Below are 13,810 nucleotides of genomic sequence, written 5' to 3'. Positions count from 1 at the left end.
ATATAATTTGTAATTAGTAAATAATTATATCTATTATTAATGAATTAATTTTCTTTATAAAAAATAATTCATTAATAATGGATATAATTATTTCCTAATTACAAATTATATTTTTCTAGAAGCAGTAACGGAAAATATGACATCACCAACGAATACTTCATCAACAATTACTTCAGATAAAAAAAAACAATACAAAATACTTAGATCCGAATAGTATAAATAAGTTTTGTACAATATTACTAACTACTGCTTGGTCTAATTATATATTTTGGTTTACTATTGGTTTTATACTTGCAATTAGTGTGTTTATAATAATCATAATATTAACACTTCACGATTTAAACCAGACTAGATTGTGTGGCTATATTGTATTTTGTGTTGCATTAATAGTATGATTGATAACATCACCTTCACTTCACGAAATAGTAACTTCACGCTGCCAGATGAACAACCAAAATTGCAGAATGAGTACTTCAGGTCAAGGAACGCGCTTCTACTTATACAGACGTGTATATTAAACTTTTGAGACTCGCGCGCGAGATAGCGGGCGACAATGCGGAAGAAAACAACGACAATCGGCAATAGGGAGGTCTTTTCCTTTACGGCCTTGCAAGTTCGCGCGTCACGTTTAGAAAGATCTACTTCGTCATGGATTTCTCTATTTTTTTTTAATCGATGGAGCTTTGATCTGTTTTTACGTCCCGATAAACTTATCAACGTAATATTGTGTCTAGATAATAGCATTAATTTAACCTACATTTGCATATCCAAACTTCCTACGCTATATGAGAGTGAATGACAGCTTTCATATCTTTTTCCGTTGTTCGCAGTTCCGTGTTATCAATATTGATCAGACCATAAAATTGATAGAAAGTAATCGATTCCGCTCTCTGTGGGATATAATGTACGTATGCATAAAAACTTGATCATAATTCAAGAATAAGTACATGATGAATATACTATAAATATTTTCTCTCCTAAATTCTATCAAATTTTTGAATCAAATTTTTTAAATTAAACTCTATTATTTATCAAATTTTTTAAATTTGTATAGTTTTCTTTAAATAACTTTTTAAAATAACATTGACTCTAAATCTAAATAATTTAAATGTAAACTATAAAAAATTTAAAAATTTTAGAACATTATATTCATAACAAAAAATGGAGTTTAAAGAATATTTTTAAACAAAAAAAAATGAAGTTTTATCATATCAGTTTCGTGTAAAAGTACAAACTATTCATAAATTTTTTATACAATTGTCTTTAAATATAATGTTACATTAGTGAAACTGCGGCAATAATGCTTGTTACTGTACTTAATTCATCATATAAACAATTTTTTTTCAATTTTTCCTACATCAATATTAAAGAAAATTTTTAAATATCAAATTATTGTTTTTATTGCTTAAATTTTGTTCATTATTTATTATTTTGAACATAGCAATGCTAAAAGTTCGTGTGTTAAAAAATATACATTAAAGACAAATTACTCGTTTCTACTTTTTTAAACTAGAGAACTTCCCTAATATATTTATTATAGAAATTAGTAAAATGACTGATATAAATTTATTTCAATTAAAAGGTGCAAAAAGGTTCCAGAATCTTATTTAAAATGTAAAATAAGAAATAAACCATAAAAAATTATTTAAAATAATAAATGTTTACTAAATAACTATTTTATTTTATTTTAAATATACATTTTAAATAATATTATTTTAAATAACCGATGGCTATTTACAACACTGGTTTTTATTTTTGGATTTCGATAAAAATGTTAAATCCAATTGAAATTAGCTAGCTGTGAAAGCATATTTAAAATACTTATTTACAATTAAATAATTTCTTTCATTTTTTTACTTAAATAGAAAATAGGTTACAAAAAGTTATTTAAAATAATAAATAGTAAATAATTAAGTTATTTTATCAACCGACACCTATAAAATCAGTTAATACATTAATAGTAATAGAATATAAACCATATTAGATTGCGAATAAAAATGATTAATTTTGTACTTTAATTAGCATTATAAAGAGTTGAAAGCGATCATCGAGGTAGTCGAAGAACGTGATTAATTTCAATTCTCGTCACATATCGACTTCCTACGAGACGGCAACTGTCCGTTCTAAGGAATCGTTAAGGGAGCAAAAGGAATAAGATATTAACAGACAGTATGTACAGAACAGGCGCCACTGTCTCGAACGTATTGAAATCATTGGAACACGAAGCACGCTCGCTCAAGCACCCGCTATATGCTATTATACGTTAATGATAGGTTGACTAACTGACTTGTAATAGCGCGATACATCATTACGCATCGTAGCTACAATATTTACGACGTGGCGCTGCCACAAAAAAAGTAAAAGTAAAGATAAAAATATTACTCTCGAAAAGTTGATAAATTAATAAAAAAAAAGAGGAAAGACACGCGCGAAATTCTATTTCATTTTAATATCATCCCGATTTGTTTGTTCGACAACGGTCAACATACAGTTGTTGTAAAAGAGCGAATGATATTTTTATAACAAATGGAAAATATTTAAATAAATACCGAAAGTTGATACAAGCTGTATTTCGGAGCGGAGAGAATGCGGTAGATGCAACGTTCGCTTTTGATACATGAAATAATTGAGAGCGCGAGATATTAAAGCAAGATGAAACAAATCCGTACACCACATGTTTAATTTGACCGTGCCGATTGCAACTTGAATCACTGTCGGGTATCCCCGATGATTAGCCGGCGTCATCACTGCCCAAAACGCTATTAAAACTCGCATAAGCCTAAAGCCGCCACGGTCGCGCTCGCTCGCTCGCTCGCTCACTTATTCGTTCATTCGCTGAAAGCCCGGGCTTATTATATGCATGGATAGCCGAGCATCCGGATAATAACAGTCCCATTCGCTTTGAATAATTTGCCGGCGTTCCGAAGTCCGGCGAGACCTCCCCCTCGAGCATTCTCTCCCCCACTATCTCGTCCTGAAAACTTTCGATTCTCGACGCACATCGTTATTAAGCGTAGTTCGTAATTAGCCGCCGCTAATAACTCACACGTATTCGTGCACTTTGCGCGCGCACTGCACGTATAGACACGGAGAGCGAACGAGAAAGGGAAAGGAAAAGAGAGAGAGAGAGGGGGGAGGGGGGGAGAGAAAAGATGAAGACGAGATGTACGAACGGGCGGGCAGGCGGACGACCCCCCAAGAATGCCATTGTGCTTTACAATATCCACGAGCTATGAGCAAGGTTATTAAAGGGCTGAGGTCGCGCTTAAGGTTAAGGGGAAAAGACGACTGTGGCCGCGCCGGATCCCTTAGAAAGAGAAAGAGCTTTCTCCTCGCGTATAAACCACATGCGATCTACGCTTGCTCGCGCTTGTACTTGCACGCAAGCTGTACTACGTGCTTTCACGTATAGGAACAGGTACGAAAATACGCGAGCCGAGATCAAAGCTCGAGACCCAACCAGGAAGGTACCCGCTCTGTGCTCCGAGGATGGTTTGCGATGAAAATGCGCTTTATAGAGCCAACAAGTCGGAAGAGTCGCGGCTTTCGCACCTACTCACAGGACGGAAGAAAGCGACGAGGTTTGAAGCTGAATGTCATTCTACAGCTCGCTGCGTTGCATCGTAATTATCCGCGTTAAAACGCGGAGAAGTGTGATTAAAGTGAGTAAGACAGAGGCGGCATGAGGGACAATAGAATGCTTACTTGTTCGATGTGGCGTTTTCACAAGGAAAATACAAGTCGAGAAAGCTTTTGCGCACGCGTCCAGATTTTGCTCCGTTGTTTACCAGTGCGTTTACAGAGTTCTTGTCAATTAAATATTGTTATATTTTGAGAGCGCTCGAGTACCGAGCCAGCTTAGAGTTTGCAGATTTCTCAAGTAAACAAGCTATTCGATTCACGTAATAAATAATGCTTTTGCTAGTATCGCGAGCAGCGCTTCGATTGCGTTCACGCTCCAAGAAGCAGACCCGATAACGATGAAAAATGTCTCGACTTTTTACGTCTAAATGCATAGATACACACGCTAACGGAATACGGGATCTATAGCGCGGTTATGGCCTTGTAAATTGATCGCTTCGCGCGCGACATGAGACGAGAGTATAAATTTTACCGAACAAACAAAAATCATGTAATGGCTGCAATAAACTTTCCCGTGTTCGAACCGCTTCAGTAAAATTCCGTCTCTTTTCATTCTTATTTATTAACCATCAACCGTTGACACACGTCGTTATGTCAGTTTGCTGGGATATCCGAAGTCTTTAAAAACACGTAGAATTGATCGAGAAAGGAATGCTTCGGCTAAATTTTCGAAACTTTCTTTCCAAAGAGGTTTTTAAAATTTGCGTCGCGGATGATCATAAGATATTGTAATTTTTCTCATTTTTACTTGAAAGAGCATACGTCAATATCTCGGGAAACAGAAAGAAAAAAAAGAAGCAATAGATTAAATAGGTACTCAATATAATTCAGAGCAGAATCTAAAAGTCAACAACATCGAAAAGAGATTGATAGTAATAATGAAGCGTAAATAATAGTTACTAAGCTCTGGTGAAATAATTTCAATTAAATGCCCAGTTAATATAACCAAATATTTAATATCCATTTGATAATCATTTAATAATCGATTGGTTACTATTATAATGTTTAGGGGTTGCTATTAATATAATTACTAAATACTACTAAATATTTGTTATATTAATTAAACATTTAATTTAAATTATTTCACCAAAGTTTGATCATTATTGTCAAACATTTTTTTTTTTTTTAAGTAAAGGCTAAAATTTCAAAATTATTTGGTAGTAATGTAATTTGTTTAACCTTCTAAACTTTTGCGAATTAAATTATCAAAATAATGAAGAGCGACGAAAAAAGATTCTTCGTAATTTTCCCTTAAATCCTCTATAATTTTTGCAAAACAAAACACTTGCTACATTCGTTCAAGTTGACGATATCGGAAGAGTCAAGGTATCACGGTAACTGGGACGCTCGCGTTAGACGCGTCAGCAGGAGCATCGTCAGCACGCTATCGTGACGCGCTATCGTAGTCGCTAGAATTGAATTGAACACTGACCTTGCGAAGAAGGCCGCAGCTGCGCTGGCCTGCGCCGGCGTCCCGGGCACCCCGCTCACGTTGTACGAGTACTTGGTCTCCTGGTACACCTGATACACGCTCGGCGGCTTCGAGTGCGACGATCTGTGGTAGTAGTGATCGCCGCCGTGATGGCTTTTCTCCGCCTGTTGCTGACCAATCTTGGCCAGGCTGTAGCCCTGCGCGGACGAGGACGGCGCCTTGCCGTGACACTTGTCACCCTTCTCGCACGAGGTGGACGTCTGAAGATGCGACTTCTCGTGCGCGGACACCAGCACGGATGCCGGTTGCTTGTCCACGGCGCCATAGGCCTTAAAGTCCGCGTAGCCCTTTAGCTCGCCGTAGTAACGTAGATTCTCAACTTTGTAACCGTGCCCGACATCGTGACTCTTGGCCTTGCTGACCTCGTGCTTGTTGTAACCGACCTCCTGCGAGGTCGACTTCATTCTCTCCGCGCCGCACTTGCTGCTGACCGCCGCCGACTCACCGCCGTGCAGAACGGTCTTCCCCGAGAGCTTTTCGATCTTCAGCATGGATCTCTCGCTCGAGCGACCTTGAATCGCGTCACCGCTGCCGGCCCAATTCGACTCCGACCCGGTGCCCTTGTACTTGTCGCACGTTGTTACCTCGCCGTACGAGCCGCCGCTACCATTGTCCGAGAAGACATTACCGACAAGACCGTTAGCAACGTTGCTACCACCAACTCCACGAATCTTATGATATTGCTGATGATAATGATGATGATGGTGATGATGATGATGACTCTTTGGCGGTTCGACGTGACAGCGGGATTCGCAATCGACGCCGGTCTCCTGCAACAGGTTCTCCTTGCTATTGCTGTTGTTGTTATTGTTGTTGTTATTGTTGTTGCCGTTGCCGCGCACGTCGCACGTCTTATGGGACATCCGTTGACGCGTGATCGCGACACGTGTTACTTCTCGCGCGGTCGGCGTGATACTGGCCAGATTAGAGGGCGTCTCGGCGCCATGAGTACCGGTGTTCCCCCTTCCTGCGCTGGAATTACCGCCACCGCCACCACCGCCGCTGACGCCGCCGCCCCCGCCCGCGTTGCCGCTTTCGCCGCCACCACCTTGTCGTCTGCCTCTCTCCTCCTGCCGAATGATAATGCGACATAGTAGTACTACGATTCATGCACGTCCCATCGCTAACACGCCGGCCGTCGCCACGTGAGCCAGCGAGGATAAGGAGCACTAATGGTAGAGCGCGATCGAGAACAGCTGAGAACAGTCTCTTCCGAGTCAGATTTTCGAAAAAAAAGTTGAATTTATTCATAACAAACGAGTTATTCGCAATTTTTCTTTGAAATCCACGTCGCGTTTTATTGATTTCTCCGTGACAATTTAATTCATTAAATAATTTTATAGTAAAAAAAAGTGTTAAGTGAAATTTTACGATTACTTTATTATTATTTCGATAATGAACTAATCTATCGGTAAGTCTCGGAGTACCCTCTTACGGATTTTGCGAGCGAACGGAGACTTTTTTTTATACGTTACGGCTTACCTGGATCCTCTTAAAGTCGTCCTGCTGTCTGGACACCTCGGCGTACTTAGGCGGATCGGCGTTATACTTGGGCGGCGGTTCCGATTTCAACGGGACTTCCTGATAACGCGGCGGCTTGTCGAACTGTCGATACTTGGGCGGATCGATGTACGGATTATTCCTGTGCCCGCAGTAATTCGGCAGTTGACACTCCGTAAGATCCGACTGCGACCGGTTCAGCTGATGGTAATTCAATGTTGGCGCGTTCGCCAGCGTCTTCTGCTGACTCTCCTGATGACTCTGCCTGCCGTGCTTCGCGGTCTGCCTCTCCTGACCGTCGGCGTGGCACTTGTCATGGAACTTGACACTCTTATCGGCACGCTCCTTGCACACCTCGGTCTTATCCCTTCTCTCCTGACCAGACGGGAGTCCATCAATCTCGTAGAAGATCAATTCTTTCTTCGGTTTTTGATGCGATTTGTCATGTTGCCGTGGATTTTCCGATTTCACTGGCGGGTCTATCTGATAGAACGTGAACTCGCGGGAATCTTGAGACTTTGAACGCGTTTCCTGGGACGAGTAATGCTGCCGTTCAGGCTGAGAATGGCTACGCGAGTATCGCTGATCGAGCCTCAAACCGTCCTGGTACTTTGTTCGCGCGAATCTTTCGTGGGCGCCGAGCCTATGCCCGTACTCGACGTACTCTTCGCCGTATTTGAAAATCTGCCGCGGCTTATACTTTTCTTCAAACTGCGAGTAGTTGTAGGTGTTGAAACCGACCTGATTAAAATTCCTGCTGAGATTCATAGAGTCGTAATCGGTTGCTTCCATATTTATCTGGAACAGAACGCAAGGAAATGTTAACAAGGTACAAAAGTCTCGAGATTTTTATCAAGTTTTTATTATAATATAATTTTAATGTCGCTTTCTTAAATCTTACGACTGTATTTCTCAAAAGAAACAAGATACTGGTGACGACGGATAAACCGTGAGACGGGTATCTTTGAAGAATCCACGCAAAACGCACGAGTGGATTCAAGAGAGACGAAGAGGAGCAAGAAACCGTACCGGCGCGCGGCGGCAGCGACGGCTATAAATTGAGGAAGACCGTCTTCTTAAATGCTGGAGTATTTAACCACGAAAGAAAAAAGCCGTCGTGAGATAAATAAAATCTGACACTGCGAAGGCGCACCATCACTATCCACCATCGTCAGGCACTGTCGTGTCTTGAATAAAGTCTTGCTCACTCCAACGAGGGAGACAAAAATGATGCGTAAAAGCCCCATCGGAACAGACTGAGAGGGTTGAAGGAGTTTGTATCGAAAATCGAGCCGAGGAAACCGGTTCGCACCTCGAAACCTGAAGACTGATCGGTGCACGTGTATACAGTATGCTTCAGGAATGTTCATGTACAAAATCTTTGAATCTTATGAAATTGATGCTTTCTTCACAAAAATTAAATTTGAATGTGAATTACATTTAAATTAAGATACGTCAAGATATTCTACTGCAAATTAACGCCGTTCCCTTTAATGAATCCCTTTGATTAAATCGGAGCCGTATTTTCTTGAGAGAAAATTTAATTTGACGCTATTTATTTTTTGCAATCTTTCATCACAATATTTTTACAAATATAACTTAAATTAAAATTTTAACTACCTTAAATATAAGAAAGAGTAAGATGACGAGATTAGGTTTTATCCTTATATATGTCTAATAAATGTCATACATAAAGTTCTAAATTTTAATCACTTAAAAACTTTAATCACTTAAAATTAGTATCAATTTAAAACTAATATATTTTATTTAATAATTAATTTTATATATAAACAAGAATATAATTTCTTATATACGAAAGACAATAATGATCTTGCTTATATATAAGTTTAATCTTCTTTAATAAATTTAATATGTGTATAATCTTAAATTTCAACAAAATATATTATTATTTCACTGTTATAATAGTCATAGTTTAAAGAATGAGATTGTTTTAATAAAATTACAATGTTAAATTCTTGGTTTAAAGATATTGTTACTTTTTTATCTGATATTTTTCCTTTCAACTCATGAAAATTACTCAACAATAAATATATTTTTCTTCATAAATTGTTTGTTAAACAAATTATGTCTATTTAAAACGTTGTAATTTCATTTCAATATTTATATTTCGGAAATAGAGATTTTCTCAAAACAAAAAAAATAAAGTTATTTTTGTTTAATTGTATATGTATAATTTAAAAATAATTTTGTATGTTGTTAAGAAAAAAATTTGTTCTAAACTGTTCAAGGAGCTCGTAGATAAAAGTGAGCATGAAGAACTTGGGACACCCTATATATACATACGCAGGACCGCCTTCAAAACCGATTTATCCGAGATCACATGCGATTTCGCTTTCTTTTCATGCGAACCCTTATCCAGAACGCTGCGAGGCACGATGAACAGCCGAGATGCCTGGGCGCGATTAACCGCGGCGACTTCGCGAAAGTCGACTCGCTCAAGTAACGTCCTTGTCCCCATGTTCTACGTGTAAGAAGAGGAACGCTCGATCCGAGGACCAGATGGTCGCGCCAGTTAACAGGAACGAACGAGCCGACGAAATTATTGATAGCAAGACTTTCGCGGAACGATCACATTCGGCGAGCGTAATCGTCTAATCTGGTTTCCACAGGTCACCCAGTACGTATACCCGGCACTTCGTAATTCGCTTCGTGAATCGGGAATGCCCCCGCAGGGCCACGGTTATATATTACAGCTGGTAATGAAGACTCTCCACGGCAAAAGCAGCGAGCTACCGACGACGCCTTATTTATCGCTTCACCTCAAATATACAATTAACATGTTGAGAAGGCGTCCGGAGCGGCATATCGCGCGCGTTGCTTCGCGTTACCGGCGTCTTTCTCTTCGTTTTCTCTCCTCTTCCCCTGCCTTCCTTTCCTTCCTGCCAATTTCTTCAACCCCTTTCTCGACGAGGAAAACGCACACGGCAAAACCGACGGCTGGCTACTCGCACTCGCGCGCCTTTCACTTTTATTATCGTGGAGCTCGTTAGACCAACCGTTTCAAGAATGGTAACCCGGAATTCGTCGCCGGAGGAAATTTAATGTCCCCCCTATTTTTACGAAACTTCGCTCGTAATGCGAAAATGTGGCGACGGCGTCTACGGTAAATCCTAATGGAGTATGACGTAATTAATATACTCATTCTTCAATTTGTCTAGCGCTTAGTTCAGGACGTTATTACCTTGCAAAATGATAAACTCGATTTTCCACGCTATATAAACTTCATTCTTGGCTATGTGGCGAATGTATTCAACGTGAATGTCGTATACAATAGTTTAGCGGTGGTCTAATTATTTGGAAAATCAGATTTTGCTTAATTTATCTTTCCAACGTATTTGCATACACAGAGAGAAATGTATTTTTTTTTTACATTTGCGCGTAAAAAAAGGAATAAAAATGTAAATATATACGCGTCGAAGATAAATAAAACTATTGTAAATACATCGCCGTTTTAAAATTTATAACGGACAACATATAAACGAATGAAACGTGCCGTCGTATCAATAACAGTTTTCGGCTATCCATCCTGGTAGATTATTGAATCCTGCTTATCGTACATAAATCCAATGACAGATATAAAAAATATTGTACGATACGTCGAAATAAAATATCGTCGTCGCATATGTCGAATCTGCCGTATGCGCGATTTCTCGGCGCAATAAAAAAAAAAATGCTCGTTACACTCGACTTGTGATGGAATGTTCCGAATGAATGTATGATGCGTCGTTGACCCCGATGCAAAGACGCGCCATTTTTTTCACGTTGATGCCGGATGACGTGTAGCATTATTAAATATCATTAAAGAGAAACGCTCTTGGGACTTACGGGAAATTGTATGATGCAGCTTGCATTTCGTGCAATAAATTTCAGGCTCATGTATATTCGCATGAAATCCTTATATTGAAAGAGAGAGCGATAGAGGAAGGAAGGGAGCTTGACTTCAATATTTTCTCGTTTTCTTTAACCATTAAAATTACATTACGTTAATATCTATGATACCTACAAAAGTTTCTGTCTTTCTCGTGCAAATGAAATTTTATAATATACCACAGGGTTTTTACAATCACATTATACATACTTTTATTAACAAATTATTAAAGTACCTAATTGATAATTCAATTAAATAACATTCATAATAATTACATTTCGAGACAATGGTAATTCTACGTTACAAACTTTGTAGAGAGTTGTATCTTAGGTCATCTTCCCAAGTATCGGAATAAGTTCATTTGTCCGACGTGATTTTTGCGGGCACAAGCCACGCAACGTTCACAAAATTGATAAATGCACTCGACATTCATCTTCATCACTCATTTACGAGCACAGCGGATATGTTTGGATGGTAATGAAAGCATAGCAAACGATCGCGCGCTGCAACCTCTGCCTATAACTCATCCCGTCGCATAATTTGGCAAGCCTAACTTCCCCGTAGGGTGTCGAACGAATCGTACTCGCTCGGATCGTCATAAATATTAATAGAATCTTTTTTTGGCAGGTTCCACTGTGAAAGAAGATAATCGTGTTGTTTACGCTGCCAATAACAAGCTTCGTCGTCGTTGGGCCTCACTCCTATACGGCGAGGCTCGTTTCGAAACGGGGCCCCATAATTACGGGTGCCGCTAAGATTCTCCCGGTGCAATCGGTGCCCTGTTACGAAGTGTCCGAAATAACCTCGTTTCTCATTAGATCAACGCGTGTGTGAAAATTACAGCTATCAATGAGATTAATCGGAACCAATGTACGTATTTTACGCAGAACCATGTTAATGGAAAAATTACATCGGTAAAACTGAAGCATTTACGACTAATATTTCATAATAATTCATATAGATAATTAATGGTACATTTTGGAAATAATGCTGTTTATGTTGTTTCAGTCAAATTTTACTGTGCTCAATTTGATTCAGGCAAAATAAATTTTATATTTAAATAGTAAAAGAAATGAATTATATACATTTATTACATCATTATATCTTAAATAACAAAGAATATATAAAGATCTACATAAATTGCACTATGGTTAACAATGCATCTATTTATAACAATAAGTTTTACAATCATAAATACAGACGTTTTGATCCTGGGTCCTCTTCAATGCATAAATCTAATAGAAAATCGAACTAATGAAGAAATGATCCGATATCTGTTTTCAACAGTCATATCCAAAATCTATCGTCATTAGTGATGTCATAGGTTGAGAGTAATTGTCAAACAAAGAAGAAAACACGGCCTCAAACTTGTATGTATAAATGAATAAAAGGAAAAGTGGATAATTTAAGAGTCAAATGTAATAAAAACTAATTGTTTATCAACGTCTTTAACAATTTAAAATGCACGCATTGTTAAACGCAGCAATTTATATAGGCGTTTTTATATACGTATTTTTCTTTGATTTATTCCACGGAGCCTTGTTTGTTATTTTTAATTAAATGCGACATGTTTTAATGTACACAATAATATTGTCAAATAATTTTATTCATTCCTATGAACTTTTCTTAATTGCTATCCAGTAAAATTGTATCATTTTATGACTGAACATACTCAATCCAACTAGCTATTCAATCATGTAACAAGAGCCTGTTCGTGTGAAACTATCAGGTAACTCAATTGAATCCATTTACCTGCGGAATCGATTTTTTTCGAAAGTCAGTGGCTCAGATTTCCATTTGCTCGCCGACGCAGTTTTGCCGGCTGGAAAACTGCAACTACACACAAAGGAACCCGGATTACGAGTGGCAATTTCTCTTTCGCAATTTTGAAATTATTAATTTAACTGTTTCCCCTTTAACGCTACTGCGCCCGCGGCTAATATTTCCCCCGTAGAGCAGAATGCGCGCAATAGAAACTACTGAATAAAGGAGACAAAAGCGTAAAATGAAAAAAGATGGAGAGATCGCGACATAGAGATGGAGCGAAAGAGCAAAAGCGGAGCACAACGGTTGGTACCCTTGGTTACCGTGTAAATGAGGCGGTGAACAAAGTTCCGCGTGTAAACACCAAATAAAGGTGGATAACGCGGTTAGTTTCGGCTGCGCGGTCGCTCATGAAAATGCTGAACGACAGGCAGCGGAGTTATAAGGGACTAAAGTGATTCGTTTACGAAATCCATATGGCTGAAGGACTTTAAATCCGACCTCGCGTTAGTTGTAGTACATGCGATGCTTATTATAATTTACATTTCCGCAGGTAAATTCTTACTTTTTGCTCTACGGCAAAATTTAACATTTTCTGACGGCTTAATTTTCGCAAGAGAACAAACCTACCGTCCCGCACTTCGCAACATTACCTCTTTTTTCTATAATTTTAATTAAATTCCCGTAGAACGATATTAAAGCTTCGCGTATTTAACAACAGCGTCAGCATGTAGCGACGTATATCTAAATTGAGTGAGGGCCCTGACCATAACGCTGGAGTGATGAGTATTATTCACAACTAACCGCAGCTGAAAAGTATACGGCGATATTACGGTGTTATAACTAAATTTTCCATTCCCCGAAGGGATATCAGGTGCGGTACATCCGATTTTCACGGCGGACTGACCTGTCTCAATGCTATCTGCTCCCTTCGCCGCGGCCAATCAAATTAGAGACGCTCGGTCGGACAGTCGAATGAGAATTCTTGCTCGTTCTGTCATACGTATTTTGTTTCAACAGCGCGCACTGTTATGGCAAGGGACAATTGCGGCTCAATTTACCGTTATATTAGTGCGAACACACGCATCGCGATCACGAATAAAGTATTATACTCCGCCATCATTCATCGTCGATTTCCGATGCTTGCGGCAGTCGCCGCAATCAATGAAACATTTTTATTCATTGAAATAATCAGATTTTTAAAATAGTTTTATCAATTGCTAAAAAATGCCAATAATTAAAAAAAAATTTGACAGAATATATCTCGTAATAATTAAAAACAACATTTTTTTAAGTATAAAATGATATGAAGTAGAAGATGCAAAAGGAATGTAAGAAAATTATAATTATAACGCACGCAAATCCAATAATTTGAAACATTCCTCCCTTTGTTCGTGGAAAATTCGTTATTTCAATCTTAATGAAGCGAGATCAACTATGCATCTTCATATTTGAACCGTTAGCTTCGTTTCAGCGGCTGCACGTTGGAAACGAATAAATTTCCCGATTGACCGACCGGCGCG

At 38.7% G+C, this 13,810-nt stretch overlaps 1 protein-coding gene across 3 annotated transcripts in view; it reads right to left on the bottom strand.

Moving 5' to 3' along the window:
* Positions 1–13,810, bottom strand: part of LOC105208223 — a 518,645-nt gene that overhangs the window by 310,916 nt on the left and 193,919 nt on the right. For all 3 annotated transcript variants that reach the window (XR_005576059.1, XM_039456060.1, XM_039456061.1), the window contains 2 exons: positions 6,617–7,432; positions 5,075–6,204 (listed from right to left, as the gene is read on the bottom strand). Coding sequence is in view for 2 of the 3 variants with exons in the window: in XM_039456060.1 (XP_039311994.1) it covers positions 5,075–6,204; positions 6,617–7,432 (1,946 nt within the window). In the remaining variant the exon portion in view is untranslated. The remainder of the gene's footprint in view (positions 1–5,074; positions 6,205–6,616; positions 7,433–13,810) is intronic.

This window comes from Solenopsis invicta, chromosome 12, assembly GCF_016802725.1.
Source record: "Solenopsis invicta isolate M01_SB chromosome 12, UNIL_Sinv_3.0, whole genome shotgun sequence".
Classification (NCBI taxonomy): Eukaryota; Metazoa; Arthropoda; class Insecta; order Hymenoptera; family Formicidae; genus Solenopsis; species Solenopsis invicta.
Note: the sequence above shows the minus strand (reverse complement) of the source record. Positions and strands in the feature narration are given on the sequence as shown.